This window comes from Ictalurus furcatus, chromosome 1 (genome assembly GCF_023375685.1).
Source record: "Ictalurus furcatus strain D&B chromosome 1, Billie_1.0, whole genome shotgun sequence".
NCBI lineage: Eukaryota > Metazoa > Chordata > Actinopteri > Siluriformes > Ictaluridae > Ictalurus > Ictalurus furcatus.
The window spans coordinates 26,938,731-26,960,235 of record NC_071255.1 but is presented as its reverse complement, the minus strand read 5'-3'; the positions used below and the strand labels follow the sequence as shown (position 1 = coordinate 26,960,235).

Here is a 21,505-nt window from a genome sequence, read left to right as displayed (position 1 = left end):
TTGCTGCATGACTCACTTTCTCCTGAGGTTCAGTTCATGGACAGATGTCCTGATATTTTCCTGTAGAATTGGCTGGTATAATTCAGAATTCATTGTTCCATCCCATATGCAGCAAAACAGGCCCAAACCATGATACTATCACCAACATATTTCACAGATGGAATAAGGTTCTTATGCTGGAATGCAGCGTTTTCCTTTCTCCAAACATAACGCTTCTCATTTAAACCAATAAGTTCTATTTTGGTCTCATCTATCCACAAAATATTTTTCCAACAGCCTTCTGGCTTGTCCACGTGATCTTTAGCAAACTGCAGACAGGCAGCAATGTTCTTTTTGGAGAGCAGTGGCTTTCTCCTTGCAACCCTGTCATGTACACCATTTGTTGTTCAGTGTTTTCCTGATGGTGGACTCATGAAAATTAACATTAGCCAATGTGACAGAGGCCTATAGTTGCTCAGAAGTTACCCTGGGTTCCGTTGTGACTTCGTGGACTATTACACGTCTTGCTCTTGGAGTGATCTTTGTTGGTCGACCACTCCTGAGGAGGGTAACAGTGGTCTTAAATTTCCTCCATTTCTACACAATCTATCTGACTGTGGTTTGGTGGAGTCCAAACTCTTTATTGATGGTTTTGTAACCTTTTCCAGCTTGATGAGCATCAACAACTCTTTTTCTGAGGTCCTCAGAAATCTCCTTTGTTCATGCTATGATGCACCCACAAGCATGTGTTGTGAAGATCAGACTTCGATAGATCCCTGTTCATTAAATAAAACAGAACTCACTCACACCTGATTGTCATCTTATTGATTGAAGTCACCTGACTCTAATTTCACCTTCAAATTAACTGCTAATCCTAGAGGTTCACATACTTTTGCCACTCACAGATATGTAAAATTGGATCATTTTCCTCAATAAACAAGTGACCAAGTATAATAGTTTTGTCTCATTTGTTTAATTGTGTTGTCTTTTATCATCTTTTAGGACTTGTGTGAGAATCCTAATGATGTTTTAGGCCATATTTATGCAGAAATATAGAAAAGTCTACAAACTTTTAAGCACCACTGTAGACCGAGGGCTCCCACATGAACTCAGGAACATGTGGCCTTATAGGGATCTAAAAAACATGCACAGGTATTTATTGAAAAAATGCAGTGAGTATTGTGTAGAAACCTCAGCTGAGGGAGAATGCGGTATTGACTGAGGTCTTCACAACTCTGCTATCCTTCTCAGACTCCCAACAACACTGGACTTTGCTTGAACCCAGCCAGGATATTTGGTTTTGAGTGGCTCCGAATTATTGTAGTGCAGTCCTTAGCCAGACAGCCATTGCATTGTGACAATATTGTAAAACTGTGCAGAGAATATCCATCAAAGCATGGGAATAAATGGAGAAAAAAAAATCCCGCATTTAATCCCATTTTATGATTTACCACGTTCGTGTTGATCGCGGTCAGGGTTTGTAGATCCGAAGACCCAGAGCCTATCTTGAGGAATACTTGAGTGTTCAGTGAGAACACACCCTAGATTGGGCACCAGTTCATCACAGGTCACCACACACACAAATTTACACACTAATTCATGCCTAGGGGCGATTTCGAGTAACCAGTCCACCTACCAGCATGTTTTTCAGAGGTGGGACTAAACCAGAGAACCCATGCAAACCTCCACAGAGGCAGTAGTCTGAGGACAGGATCAACCGAAGGACACTGGAGCTGTGAGGTGGTAACACAACCTGCTGCACCACTGTGCTGCCCACTTTTGCTCATTAGCACTTATATAAAAAAATAATAGCAGTTACGAAACATAAATACTGCATAAACTTTAGTAGCTGTTACTAATGAGTTTAATTCTCTCATAAATCAGTTCAAATACTGCACAATAAACTCCATAACAGTGGCACAGGTAATTTCAAGAGCCATTACACCTTTAATAGGAGCCATTGTGGATCTAACGTTATAGTTGGTGTAAGCAGAGTGAGGACATGCCTCAGTTTTGCATGAAGCCTCATTTGCAGTATCTGTGGTTTTAGTGTTTGCTTGGGTGTGAGTGCAGAGCCATTAGTTGTCTTCTAACAGCAGGAAGTGAGGAAATGGGCACTCTTTTGACATTCAAGGGGTGGGGGAAATGTTTGCATCTCTTCTTGGAGCCATTGCATTGTGTTTTGCAAGAATCTGCTGGAAAAAGCAAACAAAATATTGTCGTGTTGTGACCGCAGTGAAAGTCTGTGTATATGAAATATTCTGTTTATTCTGTTCGGGGTGTGTGTGTGAACAGAGTAATCTTTGGTTTATTCAGTCTGGAGACATTTTGGAGACTAATACTTGTTGAATTTATTGACCTTGATCTGTACTTTTTTCCATGGTGTAAACATTTACTATATGAGATCAGAATAAATTGGTGTTGGATTGAATTGGGAAACACTGGTCAGTTTAAACGGAGCTCTAAATTAACCCCTGATTCGGCAGAAAATAAAATGTATATTATTCTGTTATACAAGTTACAAACATATTTGTAGATTAATTGTTTAATCATATAAAATGTAATACTTTAATTGTTTAATATCATGGTCTATTTATTCACGATGCACCTGCTTTCTATTAAAGCATGTGAAAGCATTTAATCACTCTTGCATCAACGTTGTTTGTACGGTTATAGTCCACTCATTTGTATTGTCATATGCAGAACGCACTTCTCTTCGCCTCTTCCTCCAGCCCCCCCCATCATCCTCTTTCTTTTGCAATCTGATTTCTGTTGGAATGTAGCCACTTGGGATCTCTCTTCTCTCTTGCTGAGGGGAAAATCACCCAGAGACTATCAGCACCTCTCGCAAAAATGTCCCCACAAGGATAGAAATATCTGACAGTTTTGACATTGTGGGGGACAGTTTGCTGGTCCACATGAGGAAAACCTTTTTTTTAAACCTCAGCTTTTCCACTGCCATCTGTAGCCGGGAGCCGAGGGAGTAAAACTAGCCATGCTGTCTGGGTGGGAGGGATGGCATACTGTTTCTCCCATGTCAATCACAGTGACACTGGCCAATAACCGGTGTCTGTGAGTTCATGTTTGCAGAAGAGGGTAGATCGCACGTTCCTCCGAGTGTTGTATGATAGGGGACAGCTGCCTGGTGGGGGGAATGTGCAGGTGACAAATTTGGGGAGTAACTAGTGGGCAAACAAAACACCGCGGAGTTTATAAAAAAAAAATGAAAAACAAAAAATCTGCAATCAATGAGGTTTCTTTTTAATTACCAAGGTTAAGATTAGGGTTGAATTTAGGTGCTGGTATAGCATTAAGTAACTTCATTTAATAAATAAGACAGTAGAAGATCCTCTCTCTCTCTCTCTGTGTGTGTGTGTGTGTGTGTGTGTTCGCTCTAGCCACAGACGATGAAGTGTGATGGCAAGTTGGCTCTGAAATGGTAGCATATGTCGTGTGTGTGCATCACCAAGAGCTTGGTTTTATGATGCATTTGTATTATTTGCATTAGTGGGTAAAGCTCGCTGTGTAATATTTCTTAGGCTTTTCTTGCCAAAAATCCAGCCTGTTATGCAAATTTTATTCATACCACTTCTTTACATCTCCTCTGACTTGTCAAAATCTCCCAAGTCTCAGTAATATATAATATATAAGTAGTTGCCTGTTAATATTTATATATAAACATTTTAACCACTTTGAAACACAAGTCATATAAATGTTATGGAGAGAGAGATTTGTAATTAGTAATTACATTTCCTTCATACATACAGCAGTACATATTCAGCACTGAAATACTGCTAAAAGTCTGATCAATGACGCTTGGTCTGATGACTGAGGTAAAAATACCTTAAAATACCCTGTCAATTATCTGTATGGTGTGTCCTCCACTGAGCGACATTCTCTAAACATCAGAAACAAAAAAAATAAATAAATGTGACCTATACAGTGCACTGGTACACAGCTTCCTTTACTTCAAGCTGGTGTTTTTGAAGGTCACACTTATACGTCCATCTCAAAATTTGAATCCTCGGTGAGTTTGGGTGGGCCTCTCAGGGGAGACCGCTGTATTCAGATAGCCGAGACAGTTTCCTGTCCATGGCCTTATTTTTACCTCATGACTAGACTGCTTAAGGCTGATTTGGAGCTACAGCGATTATGGCACTTCCTGTCAGCTTGTTCTTGTTCACTTATTTGTACACCTACCTGTGGTTGTGTTTAATGAATATATAAAATAATCTTGTGACTGCTGTTGCATATTTGTATCACTGTTCTGTGTGGTGTTTTGTTCGGGGTTTCTGATTGGTACTCTCTTTACTGGCATTGGTTAATCCTGTTTGTTTTTGGGGGGTTTTTCCTGCAGGAGTTGAAATAAAACAAAACCCTTCCATACTAAGCTGTATATAGAGAATGCAATACTGTTAACAACTGAGAAAGAAACAGTCATTTAGATCCACAGTAGTCATACATGACCTCCAATATATTCCCTTTACAATCTTTCTATTTGTTATAGAAAAATAAACATCATGTTCTTTTCCATAACTGATTGATCGTACTGTATAGGTTTTAATTCAGTTGAGATTTTAAATGTTTTGTCTAAACAAAACCGGTCATTTTAAGTGATTTAAGTGCTTGTCAAGTGTAATTTTAGAGCTAAATCTCTGAAGTTTAATAAGCGGTACACTCGTGCTGTGACAGGAAGTAGGTCTTCCCTAAACATGGTTTTTGGGGGGGGGCAAATGGGTGTAACTGCATGCTAATTAAATTTAATGTGACAAATTTGACTTGGTTATATACAGTTTTACGTTTATTCATCTCTCTATCTTCATGTGTGTAGTGTTGATTTGAATATAATAACTCGTTTGTGAGACGTGCAATCTTTCGGTGACGGCAGTGATTATTATCCTGCTGCAAACAGACTGTTTGCATTTTAGATTTGTTGAAGGAATGAACACGCCTTGCTGTCAAATTTGGAAGAGTAATTCCTCTTGCTTTCTGTTCATAAATTCTTTAGCTGATATTTATCAAGCACTGAATTACTCAGCCATGCATCCGTTTAGACAGGCAATATAACTTGTATTTGGGTGAGGTTCAAGTCACTTCAACAAGTCACCACATGCTTAGATCCTGTCTAAACTGACCCATCAAAATCAACAATCTAATTATATTTGATAATTTGATCAATATGTCTCTAGCACAGCTGACTATTACAGAAAGAATTCAGATAAACTGTTTATCCAATTCCTTACAAGTATCGGTTTATTTTCCCCTTTTTTGCCCATAAGTCATGCACTAAATTAGATGACATGAGGATTCTGCATCCCCGCAATCATCCCGTTGCAACCTGTTCATTTTCAGGACTCATTTAGCATCCTTTCTAGCATCTGAAGGAAATCGCTGGTGTTGGTTTTCTGTCTTTCATTTAAGCAGCACAAGATGCAGTCTGATGAGCACAGCAACATGCATTTGACTGGCATTAATAAAGCTATAAATCACTTTCAGCTCCAATGTTTTGTTCAGCATATGCTCAGCAGATGTAGGCACACAGCTGATGCATGCTTTGTTTGTGTTTGTGTGTGTACAGAGAAAAACGTGGACAGTCTCCAGCAGGCCCTGCATCAGTCGGTCTTCCTGTCAGCCATGTCTGCACAGCCAGGTCGTGACTTGCCGCTGTGCTGGGAGCAGCACTGTAAACTCCTTCCCGGCGTGGCCGGGGTGCAGGCTAGCCGTGTTGCCCACTGGACGGTGGAGGAGGTAGGAAAACCATTTTAGCACCTTACTTTTAAAACACATTATATATATATATATTTTTTCACTATTTCCTTAGAAGTAACTGCCGTTTTAATAGGTATTAATGTAAGAGGCAACAAGACAAGAATGTCAGCCCATTTCCCCATTAAATGTCAAAGAACAGAAATTTGCCAGGGCATTTAGACTTGACTTCTCACTGAGTTTTGAGGCAACAGGTTTTCTGTTCCATAACGTCTTATCTGTGTTACTCACAAACATGCTTCAGGTGTTGTAGATAAATATGTAAGGAATAAAACATGACCATGCATGCTGTTATAGCAAGGTAATCAAAGCCCGGGTGAAGTTGAAGTGTGTGTGTGTGTGTGTGTGTGTGTGTGTGTGTGTGTGGGGGTGTGTGTGTGTGTGTGGGGGTGTGTGTGTGTGTGTGGGGGTGTGTGTGTGTGTGTGTGTGGGGGTGTGTGTGTGTGTGTGTGTGGGGGTGTGGGTGTGGGTGTGGGTGTGGGTGTGGCCATTATTAGTCCTTCCATAGATGTTACCTGGACTTCTCCTTACAGAATGCAAAAATATGTTTATTAGTCTTAAATTATGGTGAATGTCCGTCATACAAGTCCCTTTGAATCAGCTGTTGCTGTAAAAACGATAAAAGCCAATGTTCAGTCGTTTCTGTTCATGCTTTTAAAACCTGTGATTTGAATGACAGTCGGCGCTATCGTCAGAGCTGCTGTTATAGAACATTAATCAACACCCTCTGACCAATCAGATTTGAGAGTTCAACGAAGCTGTGGTGTTTTAAGGAATTTTTAAAACCCTGGAATGTTCTTTAGCCATCTACTACTCAGCTGTACATTCGACACGACGTATCCTGTCTCAATTTCTAATTCAGTTGAATAAAATCATCTGCCAAGCCATTAAATGTACCGTAGGTGTAAAATATGTACAACTCCTACACCGCTTAGTGGTTGCCTTGCCGTATTATCATCTCACAAATAGGAGTCTCAGGACTTCTTGTACTACTTGTAATTGCAAGTTATAAAACTGGCTTAAAGCCACAACATTCCAGAACCAGAAGCATCTGAACAACAAACAACAACAATAATGTGATGAGACTGCGACACTAAATGTATCACTGTTTTTAGCACACTCCCTTTTATTCCCTTTCAGGTTGCCTTTGAGCATTATACACTGATTAGTGTCACAAGCCCCCTTTTCACATACATAAGTCTTGGGGGGGTTTTTTGTCTCTTTTTTCAGCTCCATGTAGTAATCTTCTGTTTGGACACATTCTGCTCTTGGTTTGTAGGCGTTGTTAAAAAAAAAAAAAAAATGCCATGCACACCATCTGCTTGGGGAAACCACTACAAGTCCATATTTAGCCAACACTGATGATTGGTTTCTTGAGCGTTGGTTGCTTCTTCAGCTGCACATACAAAAAATGCTTTAACCTCGAAGAGATTCTGATGCGCATGTAGCACAAACATTACACAAATCCCAAGCTTTAAATCTGTTTCATATATCGGTCCATTTCAACTGTTAACACAACCACAGCCAAGGAGAGGATGAAGGTTCTTTGTGATAGTAACTGGATATTGTGCACTGACTTTCCCAAGTCAGTGAGCAGGTCACGGTGGTAAACATGCACTGTGTGTTGAAACAAAAGCTGTGCAAACAAATCAGGTCCTCAGTAATATCAGGTCCTCCATACACATATACATATACACACACACACACACACACACACACACACACACACACACACGGACCACTTAGAGCAGGGACTCTAACCGTGGGAAAGAATTATGAGGATGAGATGGAAAAATACCAAAAAATAGATATATAAAATAAATAGATTGAAGTAAATGGTCTGCACTTAAGTCAAAAGTAGTGTACGTGAGCAGCCCGATTTTTCTCTACCGCGCATACTTTGTACACGCAGGTCACACGTGCGCTTGTAATTCTTTTGCAGTATTTAGTTGTTCCACAAGCTGGCAGCCGTGACCCAGGGCCGTTGATTGTCAAGGTAGATGAAGAAAAACGGAGAAACGAGTGCAGGTTAGAAAGTACCTGCATTTGTGTAATTCTAGCCTTAAAGAGTATAAGGATTTGTATATGGGTGCTAATCTTGGCAAGAGATTGTTCTTCATGCTGTGATTCTTCTTCATTGTCGTCCTTCACAATAAAAGACCTGCTTTACTGCTCTGTTCTGACTCTAGGCCAGGGGTAGTGCAAGTTGTCGTAATGCTCATGTGTTGAACACCTGTGTATGCGTACGTGTCAAATGGAATATACTTTGAAAGGCTATGCGTACGACTGTGCACATACACTAGCATACGCGTGAAAAAACAAAGTATATCAGAGGCTTTATATAACGCATTCTTTTTAATCTTAGCGGTTCTACAAAGCACTTTAACCCGTTTCTCATTCACCCATTCTAACACACACACTCGCATACCAATGGTTGCAGAGCTGCCATGCAAGGTGCTAGCTTGCCATTTGGAGCAACTTGGGGCTCGGTGTCTTTCCCAAGGACACTTCAGCATGTGGAGTCATGTGGGCCGTGAATCAAACCGCCAACAATTCGTGGACAACCCGCTCCACCACTGGAGCCACAGCCACCTAAAGACTGTCTCGGACCTGCCAACCTTTATGTATTTTGTGTAGGGGCTCCAGAGTGCACTAGAATATGCACCAAAAGAGATTTTTCATCATAAATACAGTGGATGAGCCATCTATCCATCCATTTTCTGTACCGCTTATCCTACAAATGGTTGTGTGGGAACCTGGAGCCTATTCCAGGAAGCTCGGGGCACAGGCCTGGGGACACCCTGGATGGGTTGCCAACCCATCACAGGGTACAATCATACACACATTCATACACTACGGACAATTTATAGATGTCGGTCAGCCTACAATGCACGTCTTTGGACTGGGGAGGAAAACGGACTACCTGGAGGAAACCCCCAAAGCACAGGGAGAACATGCAAACTCCAGCCACACACGGCTATAGGCAGAAATCAATCCCCCAACCCTGGAGGTGCGAGGCAAACACGTGCCCCCAGGTGTGTTTAATTCTCCAAGTAATGTTATGACTCATGCTCACGGTGCCTAAAGATGCACAGATGCATCTTTAGGCACCTCGACTTTCTGTCAAGGTAAATGGAGAATGTTTTGAGACATCTGAAAATTGTCAAAAATGGCGCTTCATATTTTTGTATAGAAAACTGACTCCTGTCTAAATTACATTAAATCGAAAAGGTCAAATTCAAATATCTACATTCACTGTGACTTATGACTTGGATTCTCAGTCTACAATCGTCGTCTAGTTTGCCAGCTTGTTTCCTGTTTTTATGTATTTATTTATATATGTACGTTTATACAAAGTCAGGAGCTCTTGTAGGATATCTTATAGGTTTTTCCGGCCTAGTTGGATTGTCATGAATACGGCGCTTCTTGCTCCTGCAAACAATTTGTTCATATCCAGCTTGATTAATGAGGTGTAATAGATGTACTTTTGCAGGTCAGGTTTTGCAAACAATGTAATACAAAGCAGTTTAAACTTGGAATAGTTCTACTGAATTGCTTGCCATTAAGGGACAATGTAGCCTAATTAATGATGAGTACAACTTTTGCACACTTAAAAGCAACCAGAGAAGTGTGTTTATCTGTTGTGCCGAGGGCCATACAGCTGTATCCATGTTTAGATATGTGCAACATCCGTCAATTCCTGTTGGGATGTACAGCTTCATCTTTCCTGTGGCTTTGCAGCTGGAGGTGTATGCCTTGATCAGCATTTCTGTGTTAGTAGCCCAGCAAAAGTTCACTACGAGTTCACTACAAGTGTATTTACACTTTGATGCTGCTGTTTGCTTTTAGCACATCAGGCTAAATTGTACTGTATGAAAACACTTTAAGGTTATTTGGCAGCAGCTGAGGTAACTAATGCATCTGGCATCCAATCTTGTAAGTGTTGCTGAAATCTTATGAAATATAAAACGTGTAATTCTTTGAAAGTTACTCCTAGGAAACTATTGGGCAGGGATCTTGGAAAAAGTAAGCCTGTATATCAGTTCTGATGAATGTTAAATATCTTTTGAGAAGCGTTTCTGTTTTATCTCCCTAGTAACATGCTGTTTTCGTATGGCAAGTACAATAACTTTCACCACTCCTCCTTATTCTCCCAGTCCTTGTTTGAATATTAATGAAAGCCCATGAATAGAGATTTTCGCCGACAGGCTCAAAAACCCCATCAGGCTTCATTAGCTGGCTACACGTACATCTTCATTATCAAAACTAATCCAACCTGTGCTGCTAGAGCTACATCATAATGTGCCTTGTGATTAATAATGAGCAGAGTTTAATTGCACTTCTTCTATTAAAATAACCTTAAATTTACTGTCCAAAGTAGTGAGTCTTTCTCCAGATCTATGGCTGGTATGTCCATACAATAATCTCTTCTTGTGATTTAAAGTGATGAGCTCCATGTCCGTTATAATGAAGCGGTGTACGGTCAATACTCCTGACATGAATATCTCCGTTGTACTGAGGCAAAGAGTGAAGACCAGGCACTGTGCCAGTGGTGCTCCGTGGCCCGTTCTGCTCTTCACGGAGGCTCTATTTGCCCCTATAGTCTCATTACGAGCTCTGCAGTAAGGCTTCTATACTGCTAACGTCTTTGAACACTAGTTTTAATTTGTGCTTTTCCCTAGCCAATTAGCACCACAAGTGGTTTACACAGGTTGTTGGCCCTGCTGGAATAATACAGTTTGAGATGTTAAGGTGTACAGATGGAGCCTGAGGGGGAACTGGGGCAAGATGAGAATCGCATTGATCTGGCTTTAAAACAACCTCCTGGACATTTTTGAATTATGTATTTTGAATTTTCTAAACTTTTTAGATATCAAATTTGTTAGTACTCTGTTCAGTGTACATATTTCAAGGTGTGAAATTTTGTCAATACTGCGCTTCAGCTTTTTCCGTTTTAATCCCGTCTTTCACCCTCCGTGCACGTCTCTCTATTTTTCTCTCTCTTGCCACTGGCTTTCTGTCGCACTAATTGCTTATTCCTCCGTTGCTTCTAAACCCCCCCCCCCCCCCCCCCCCAACATCCGGATGTTCGAACATTGCTGACTATATATTCCGCTTTGCTGAGGAAAGTTGCTCAACTGCGTGTTTTGTCTAAAGCTATACTCTGGGAAAGAAAAGTAGGAAAAGTTTCAAGCACCGCCACTCAGTTGTGTACTTCTTTTCTTCAAGTTGTGCTTGTGAAATGCTTCTGATACTTAATGCACAATATGCTGTGGTACTGAAAATCTGACTGCACAATGTGTCTGGGTGGATTTGTGTCTAGGTTGCTGACTTCATCCACTCTCTCCCAGGCTGTGAGGAACAAGCCAAGCAGTTTAGAGAGGAGGTAAGTGAAAGTGACGTGACTTAGGCTTTGACTCTCTCTCTCAAGGTAGCCCGCATTCCACATCACAAGTGTTTGATTCACTACTTCCACTTCCAAATTAATCTTATGAATTTGTTAGTATTGCAGGGGGGGGGGGGGGTTTCGGTTTTTTTCTTGTATAGAGTATAGACTTGTATAGTTCCTGAACATAGAGTTCCCTAGCAGATGATATTATACAATATAGTATAATATCATCTGCTAGGGAACTCTATGTTCAGGAAGTCAGGAAATCTTGCGTGAGTGGAATAAACAGAAGCTAGCTTTTTGCCACTGCACACTGAGTGTAAATCTCTTGGGGACGGAGCAGGGAATAGGTTCTTTTTATGGCTACTAATAGTCCAGGCTGTGTTCAATTAGAGAGATGTACATAATTTGGATCAGAGCTGGAACTTAGTATGCAGGGGCGGATGTGCAAATTAAAAGTAACTATAACGATCTCCTTTGCAATACAGACTTTTCGTCTACGGTGATCAAACGTATTTATATTATATAATCAAGAGATGCTGATTATTCATGCAGTGCACTGAGGCAATGTGCATTTTGTTGTAAAATAAACAAGGAAGCAGTGTTATGTTTTTGTAAGGAGAACACTTGGTATAATGAAAGACAAAGGAGATACTTGCTCTGTCTCTAAAAGTTTTGGTATTTTAACAGACAAAATAACCTATTCTGCTGCTTGTCCCTTTTCTAGCAAATCGACGGCAAGGCGTTCCTCCTCCTCACCCAGCGGGACATCGTGAAGATCATGAGTGTTAAGCTTGGCCCTGCTCTGAAAATCTACAATTCCATCCTAATGTTCAAGCACGCTGAAGACAACCAATCGGCAAGCAGCGATACCAATACATGAAGCCCAGCAAATCTGACCCACTCCATCCTCTTACAAGCTTTTGTGAATCTAAATGTGTACTGTATCGATGCATTCCAACCTCCCAACTTCCTGTCCTTTTCTTAGACTTAGAGGTATCTATAAAGACTGTCTCTTCAGGTTTGATTTCCTCAAACCTCTGACTTTCAGGTTCTAGTGTCTGTCCTCTGTTTGCTGACTTTCAAACCTGCCTTTAAATGTTTTCCCCGTGGCAAAAAGTAATGTTAAAATAAGCCATGTTCCAGTACACTTTTCCTCTTAGGCCTTACCCATCTCTCTCGCTCTCTCTCTCTCTCTCTCTCGCTCTCTCTCTCTCTCTCTCGCTCTCTCTCTCTCTCTCTCTCTCTCTCTCTCGCTCTCTCTCTCTCTCTCGCTCTCTCTCTCTCTCGCTCTCTCTCTCGCTCTCTCTCTCGCTCTCTCTCTCGCTCTCTCTCTCGCTCTCTCGCTCCTCCAGTAGCTTTCCCCTGACGTAAAACGAACTGACAATCAACCACACAAATAAGAAACAACATAGCCAATTTTGGCAACAGGGGTTTTCTTGGTGAAGGTGCTATTTAATACAACCCACTAACAGCCATTGATATGTAGGTTTCAGTGATCATGTCTAGTGATTTAAAACCTGGGACATGCCCTTTGTGCTTATTTTAGTATCTATTTTGTATAGATGATCTAATTTTCTCTCTTCCTGCTGATTTCATGATCTTTATTTATTGTGCAAGGACAATTGTGCAACGTTGAAGGAAAGTTAATATATTGTATATTATGAATTTAAAAAAAATGCCAAAAGGGTTTTTTTTTTTAAGATTTGAAAATGTTTATTTTTGTGATGTATTGTGCATTATCCCAGATGCCTTTGAGTGGTTATCCCAAACCTTTTGGATGAGTGTTCAAATCTAAATTGCTATTGAGTTTTAATTTAAAATAGCTACAATACTTTGAGTGTCATTTTTGTAATAAGTACATTCATGCTCTCATTTAAAAAAAAAAAAAAAAAAAAGTAAGCTTGCTAAGCTTATCAGCTTTAATTTTAGGTCATACCACTTATCAGATGACTTCTTCAAGCCTTTTATAAACTTGTATGAAAGATCAAATCAGGGAGATTTTCTGATAACTAAAAGCCTATTCTAATGCACACTTGTAGAAAAACAAAAACAAATCTTCACATTCACTATCCATTTCTGAAGTAAGTGGAAATTTAAGGTAATAAATTGCATCTCGCCGAGTTCAGTTCAAGTGTTAAGCAGTGTAATTCAATTTTCTGTCTTTGTCATGTTTTTCATGTCTTCTTCTATTTACTTTGGGCCAGCTCAGCTGCAGAACACCAGGTATTTTGTTCCTATACGATATTTTCCCAAGACTACTGGTGCAATGCTACAGTAAGCTGGTTCAACCTCCAGCCTCCATTAACTAATTGCATCTGATTAAACTTTGAAATGTACTGTACATATTTCTTAATCCCATTTCTTACAATGAATTTCCTCTTTCTACAACACAATACATTCACAAGCGCACAACCCAAATAAATTACAAATGTCCTGTTGTCTCGCTCCAGTACTTTATCTCTATGTACATGTTCGCCACTGCAGAATCTTACATTTGTTTACAGATTACAAGCTTTAGGCAAGCAGATGGTTTCTGCTGTGATCTCTGAGCTTGGATAGAACTTTTACTCCTTAAGCAAGCTTTTTTTTTTTTTTTTTTTCAGTTGAGTAGTAATTACTGAAAGTCATGATGTTCTCAGGGGGAAGGGGAACATCAGTAAGTGGTGAGTGGTTTTTGCCATATCCTCTATACGGTTGCCATCTTGTATCTCTTGACTGTGAGTCATTTCAGGCACCCAGCAGTGCTGATTCTCTTTAAAAGCCAAGCAGAGAGCAAGCTCGGAGTATTTCACAAACACTAAGAGAAGGGAAGGTTGTGAATTCCAGGGTGGTGGGAGTTTATTTTTTGGCAGTGTTTAAAGAGTGTTGAGTTACAGTTGGATGGAGATTATTTATATATTTATATATATATATATATATATATATATATATATATATACATTTATATATATATATATATATATATACATTTATATATACATTTATTTATACATTTATATATATTTTTATATATATATATATAAAAATATATAATCTCCATCCAACTGTAACTCAACACTCTTTAAATATACTCTTATATACTCTTTAAAATATAAATATATATATATTTATATATATATATATATATATTTATAAATAAATATATATATAATATATATATATAATATATATTATATATATTATATATATATATTATATATATATATTATATATATATATATTATATATATAATATATATATATATATATATATATATATATATATATATATATATATATATATATATATATATATATATATATATATATATATATATATATAAATATATATATATATAAATATATATATAAATTATATAATATTATATATATATATATATATAATATATATATAATATATATATATATAATATAAATATAAACAAACACTTATAAATCATAGTAGGCCATAAGGACTGCTTTTATAATGTCTGGGCAAATATATAACATTCAGTTTGATTAGGGTTACTCCATAAGTGTGCGCTCGTTAAAACACTGTATAATGATGAGATCCGAACCGCTGTCAAATCTCATGAATTATGGAGTCTGAGTATGCTCTTTCCTTATGCTTTGCGAGAGATTGTACTGTCTAAAACTGCCTAGATTCAATCAACCACCAGAATTCCACCAATTATTTCAGGTGATAGCTATCATGGGCAGCATAGGAGAGCATACTTTTTTACACCACAATGTATCAGTTGATCGAGGACATTTGGGATGTGGAGGAAATGATGGAAATTTAAATTCAATGCTGAACAGGATTCAGTGCTGTGCCAAAAAATTACTTTCAATGGTTCCTGATTCCCATAGGAGACATTTGACCCCTCCAACAATAGTAAAAAAGTCAAAGTGAGATATTTCATGTTACGGGAAAGCAGCTCTGCAAGTGTGTAATTAGATTTCTGAATACAGTGAAGCCTTTTCTCAGAACACAACAATGCATTAAAGCTGAAACAGATATGGCACAATGTTGGCTAATAGCACATGATTAAAATATCTTCCTGCCTCTCACAGCAACAATTTATTTTATTTTATTTTTAAATACTGCAAGTGTCAGAGTTTGTTTCTTTTTCAGTTCTTTCTTTCCTTTATTCTCTCAGGTTCTTCAAATGTACAACAGATGCATAAATGTATAAGAGCCTCCCTGCATGTGATAACACCACCTGGAGTTACTGTAGAACTGCACAGGCTTTATATGGACAGGGTCTTTTGTGTAATCAGTTTCATTGGCCAATCAGAAAGAGAGAACTACAGTATAAGCTAGTAGAAAAAGAAGAGGTCATTGTCATATTAACATCTCTAGGTTGCAATTTCATTTATATTCAATCTAAAAATGCTTAACAGCTTATACTCAGACCTTAATGTTATACTTATTATTTCTAGCTTGGTTATTTCTAGCTTTGGTTTCATAGAAACATTAACACTTGAGCATGAAGGGGGGGAAAGCATGCCGGTAGGTGGATTGGCTCAGCTAAACTGCCCCCTAGGTGTGAATGAGTGTGTGAATGTGTGTATGCATGGCGTGCTGCAATAGACGGTTTGTATTCCCACCCGACGCCCAGTTTTAGGCTCTGCATCCAGCACAACCTCAACCCAGATAAAGTGAGATGAATTTCATAAGTTTTCCAGTGAAAAATTCAAGAATACCAATTTCCCCAGAAAATGCAGCAACCAATAAAATAGCAGCACTTCTTTCGTGTTGCATGTTGATTAAACCTGGACCACTAATCTGAGCCTGTTTGTCCCAGGGGCTCTAAGCATCCCCTTGATGTTTTAATCAGAGCTTATGCACTGTGTCTGTTGTGTACACTATGTGATTGCATGTAGGTGTCAGGGAACACACAAGTGGTCGTTTAGGTTTAATAAATCCCTTTGCTGCAGTGAGAGAGTGGATGCATTCATCAGCCATTGCCCCACAGAGACTACACTCAAGCTGATGAGATTCATTTGAATGCTGACTATTGGGGAGGCAGAGCAGGAAGGATGAGAGCGATGAGTAGTGTATCTGCTCCAGCAGTGTGCTGTATCTTCCAGCAAACTGGGCAGCAGCAGCAAAACTGCACGTCAAAAGCCAGGAAGCATTTATTTAATAAAAGCGCACACATATTCAACTCATAAAAGCCAGCCTTATGCTTTTGTTTTAATCAGATGCAACTTCAGATATGACTAAAGCAATGTCAAAGAGTGCATTAAAGAAAGGAGGATTACATGAAAATATTGATGTGAAATATGCTCTTAGAGCAAAAGATAAATCCCTAAAGTTATGAGATATTTATGCTTCCTTAAATGGTAATTAAAACTCAAACAGAATAGCTGTTATATTTGAATCAATGGTATAAAATCATTGGAATATCTTTTTTATACAAAATGTTAGGGATATATGAGTACTATACAATTTAATGATGTAAATATCTCCTCAAGCAGTGGTCATCGTGGTCCAGTCACTACCGCACAAATAGAGCTTAGATTGGCATGGCTCTTGATTAATGATCCTCCAGTCTCTGCAAATTAAACTCATACTGAGCATGGGTGAGTGTACTAATCAACTCAAAATAGATACAAATCCAAGCGCCTGACTAGTTGTACAACAACAGTTTTGTAATAATTGTAATAATTTCCTCAGACTTTCCACATGTACAATGCATCCGGAAAGTATTCACAGCGCTTCACTTTTCCCACATTTTGTTATGTTGCAGCCTTATTCCAAAATGGATTAAATTCATTATTTTCCTCAAAATTCTACAAACAATACCCCACAATGACAACGTGAAAGAAGTTTGTTTGAAATCTTTGCAAATTTCTTAAAAATAAAAAACAAAAAAAGCACATGTAGATAATATTCACAGCCTTTGCCATGACACTCAAAATTGAGCTCAGGTGCATCCTGTTTCCTCTGATCATCCTTGAGATGTTTCTACAACTTGATTGGAGTCCACCTGTGGTAAATTCAGTTGATTGGACATAATTTGGAAAGGGACACACCTGTCTATATAAGATCCCACAGTTAACAATGTATGTCAGAGCACAAACCAAGCCATGAAGTCCAAGGAATTGTCTGTAGACCTCAGAGACAGGATTATATCGAGGCACAGATCTGGGAAAGGGTACAGAAACACTTCTGCAGCATTGAAGGTCCCAATGAGCACAGTGGCCTCCATCATCTGTAAATGGAAGAAGTTTGATACCACCAGGACTCTTCCTAGAGCTGGCCGCCCGGCCAAACTGAACGATTGGGGAGAAGGGCCTTAGTCAGGGAGGTGACCAAAAACCCGATGGTCACTCTGACAGAGCTCCAGGGTGTCTCTGTAGAGAGAGGAGAAACTTCCAGAAGAATAACCATCTCTGCAGCACTCCATCAATCAGGCCTGAATGGTAGAGTGGCCAGATGGAAGCCACTCCTCAGTAAAAGGCACATGACAGCCCACCTAGAGTTTGCCAAAAGGCACCTGAAGGACTCTCAGACCAAAGACCAAGACAAAGATTGAGCTCTTTGGTCTGAATGGCAAGCGTCATGTCTGGAGGAAACCAGGCACCAGTCATCACCTGGCCAATACCATCCCTACAGTGAAGCATGGTGGTGGCAGCATCATGCTGTGGGGATGTTTTTCGGCGGCAGGAACTGGGAGACTAGTCAGGATCGAGGGAAAGATGAATGCAGCAATGTACAGAGACATCCTTGATGAAAACCTGCTCCAGAGCGCTCTGGACCTCAGAGTGGGGCGAAGGTTCATCTTCCAACAGGACAACGACCCTAAGCACACAGCCAAGATAACAAAGGAGTGGCTACAGGACAACTCTGTGAATGTCCTTGAGTGGCCCAGCCAGAGCCCAGACTTGAACCTGATTGAACATCTCTGGAGAGATCTGAAAATGGCTGTGCACTGACACTCCCCATCCAACCTGATGGACCTTGAGAGGTCCTGCGAAGAAGAATGGGAGAAACTGCCCAAAAATAGGTGTGCCAAGCTTGTAGCATCATACTCAAAAAGTCTTGAGGCTGTAATTGGTGCCAAAGGTGCTTCAACAAAGTATTAAGCAAAGGCTGTGAATACATATGTACATGTGCTTTTTTGTTTTTTTATTTTTAATAAATTTGCAAAGATTTCAAACAAACTTCTTTCACGTTGTCATTATGGGGTATTGTTTGTAGAATTTTGAGGAAAATAATGAATTTAATCCATTTTGGAATAAGGCTGTAACATAACAAAATGTGGGAAAAGTGAAGCGCTGTGAATACTTTCCGGATGCACTGTATAAATCTTGTATAAAAATTTCATAAAAATGTATAAAAACTCAGGCTGAAAGGGTTTTGTTTTTTTTAAAAAAAAAAACCAACAACTTACTTTCAGATTCTGCACATTACTGACTAAGTTTGAAACAAGTGTATAAACTAGTTTATTTCGGTATTTGACAATTTTTTTTTTTTTAAATGTAATTAAAATAAAAACGTTTCTGTTTGCCAAACCTCCAAGCTAAAGTCCCTAAGATGTATTCGTTTTGCAGAGTAGCACAAAGTCACAGCATGGAAATTTGTAACTTTATCGTATGAGCAGATCCTGAGAATCTCACATTTTTTCCCCATTCTGATGTTTGATGTGAACATTAAGTGAAGCTCTTGATTTATATCTGCATCATTTGATGCATTGTGCTGCTGCCACATGATTGGCTGACTGGATAATTGCATGAACTGGCATGTGTACAGGTGTTCCTATTAAAGTGGTGTCAGGACACCATGCACACTCAATCACATACTCAATTAAACCTAGGGGCAATTTATCTTAGCCAAACCACCTACTGGCATGTTTATGGGAGGTGGGAGGAAACCTCTACACTGACAGTCCACTGAGCTCAGGATTGAATCTATGATGCATTTAAAGAATCCTGCATACAGAGAGCTTCACTGTGTGTTTGAATAGGGCTGGTCAATATCATTTGGTAATCATTTGACCAAAATTGCCCTTCACAGAAAGCTTTAATATGAAAAGATACATAATCAAATGTTGTGTATGATGATTCACAGAATACAGTACACTATCCAATCAATGTAATCATTTCCGCCAAAACTATGCTTTGGGTGGCAAGGTGCTGCAGAGTCCCCCAGTTCTGGGCTTGGGTTACTGCCTGTGTGAAATTTCACAGTTTTCCTGTGTCTGTGTGAGTTTCCTCCAAGTTCTCCAGTTTCCTCCCATTTGCCCCCAAAAGTATGCAGGTAGGACGAGTGGCTGTGCTAAATTGTTCCTAGGTGTGTGTGTGGGCGCATGGTGCCCTGCAGTGGACTGGCATCATGCCCGGTATTCTGGGACATGATCCGGATCCATTGTGACCCTCACCAGGATAAAGAGTTCACTGAAAATGAACGAATATTTTCTTTAACCATTTTTAAAAGGTACTTGTTTATCACAACTGCAACATGTAATGATACAACAGTAATATAGTGGGGGTTTTTTTAACAAGTATATGATGGTATAACACAAAAAGGAATAATTTCACCCTTTTCACAGTAAGCCACTTTACAAATTGCAATTTAATTATGTGCAAATTATACTCTATCAACATGAACTGCACTCAATCAGGATTTAAATGAAGCATTTGATGAATTCGTTTAAATAACATGTAAAATGGATTAGAGATGCAATGTAATTCTATTGAAATGCTCCGTGTCACGGTAATTATGCGTGGCTTTTCCCAGACCTGCTCTTATAGAACGTTTTAATAACCATATTGATAGAAATGATGCAACCTGCAGCAGTATTGGAACAATCAGAACACCTCCTTTCTTTCTCAACCCACTGGACTTGAACAAACAATTAGTTTTCAGTAATTATATGAAGATTTGGTTGCATTGGTATGCCAGGTACACTATATGGCCAAAAGTATGTGGACACCTGACCTTCGCACCCATACGTGGGCCTTCCTCCAACTTTTTGCCACAAAGTTGGGAGTACAGAATTATCTAGAATGTCTTTGTATGCTGTAGCATTATAAACGTGCCTGAACTTGTTCCAGCATGACAATGCCCCATGACTATGTTACAATTTTTAAATCTTACTCAACATAACCTAACTGTAATGCTTACCTCCATTCTGGTATGTCTTAACAGTCAGGTAGGAAATATACAGAGCAGGAAACCGGGATTTTCTTAAAAGTATTAAACCTGAAACCTAATTATTAAACCTATGTGGACTAATTTATATAGACCCGCTTTGTTTAGAGCTGGACTGACAATTGGGCTTGACTGAGCTCCAGCCTATGGGCCCCGCCCAGTAGGGGGCCTCACTCAGTAGGGGGCCCTGCCCACTAGGGGGCCTCGCCTAGTATAGGGCCCCGCCAATTTACCTTTGTTTGATTTGTTCAGTTATATGCCAGTGATTTTATTTTTCATTTAAAGTTTGTTGATTGGCCCTGCCCCGTGTAAGCTAAATTATACGTCAGTCACCTCGATGTGTGCTGACTGGTTATTGGTGGTTATGACAATGTGTTGCTGTTGAAACCTGTCTGTATTAGTCACTGTTATAATGGTGAACAAGTTGTATCAAAGTGGTGCACACACACACACACACACACAAACTCACCCAGTTACTCAGTCATTCTTGCTAACACTAAATGTCATGATAATGCAAGAGGAAATGCTCTTTACGTTTCTGTTATAAATTATACTCAGAAACTGCAAGTAATGGGATGTAGTCAAATATATGGTGTGAGTCAGCCTAACACTGCCTGTGTATCCAATCTATAAAATATGTCAGCACATATCAACAACAGATTTTTGTAAAGATTCATACACTCAGTATAGACTTTGCCATTTATATGTTATAGAAATTATGTGATGACTGCAACTTTACCTAATGGTCTTTGCATGTTTTTCAATAGGCCTATTTTTCATGTCAATAATATTTTTTTTGTCGTTGATTGCAATGCACAAAAGTCATGATCACTCTGAACTTTCATTTATTTATTTATTTGTTTGTTTGTTGGAAAATGATTTAAGCTTCGATCAGTTGTCATATAAATAAAATGATTCCGTTTTTTGACTGGGCTTATGTATGATCCATGTTGTTCTTTTTCATTTAAAATCATTTATAGAGTAGATAGAGCCCGAAATTGACTCAAACCCAGGGGCCCCATCTCACTAAGTCCAGCCCTGGCTTTGTTCTTCCATTACCCAAAGTACTTCCCTGGTGCTTTTATGTGTAAAATACCTGCTGGCCTTTTCTAAAAGCTGACTATATTAATCAGTCTCTCTCTCTCTCGCTCTCTCTCTCGCTCTCCTGATACGGCGGTATCATAGCAACAACAGCCGCGAATCCGCGCAACATCAGCATCCCGCCA

At 39.2% G+C, this 21,505-nt stretch overlaps 1 protein-coding gene across 1 annotated transcript in view; it reads left to right on the top strand.

The window, feature by feature from the left end:
- LOC128613861 (lethal(3)malignant brain tumor-like protein 4) overlaps window positions 1-13,575 on the top strand; it is a 75,241-nt gene extending 61,666 nt beyond the window's left edge. Inside the window, exons 18-20 of the mRNA XM_053634999.1 lie at window positions 5,558-5,727; window positions 11,069-11,131; window positions 11,862-13,575. Coding sequence (XP_053490974.1) covers window positions 5,558-5,727; window positions 11,069-11,131; window positions 11,862-12,017 — 389 coding nt within the window. The 3' untranslated portion in view covers window positions 12,018-13,575. The remainder of the gene's footprint in view (window positions 1-5,557; window positions 5,728-11,068; window positions 11,132-11,861) is intronic.
- Window positions 13,576-21,505: the final 7,930 nt, after the last annotated feature.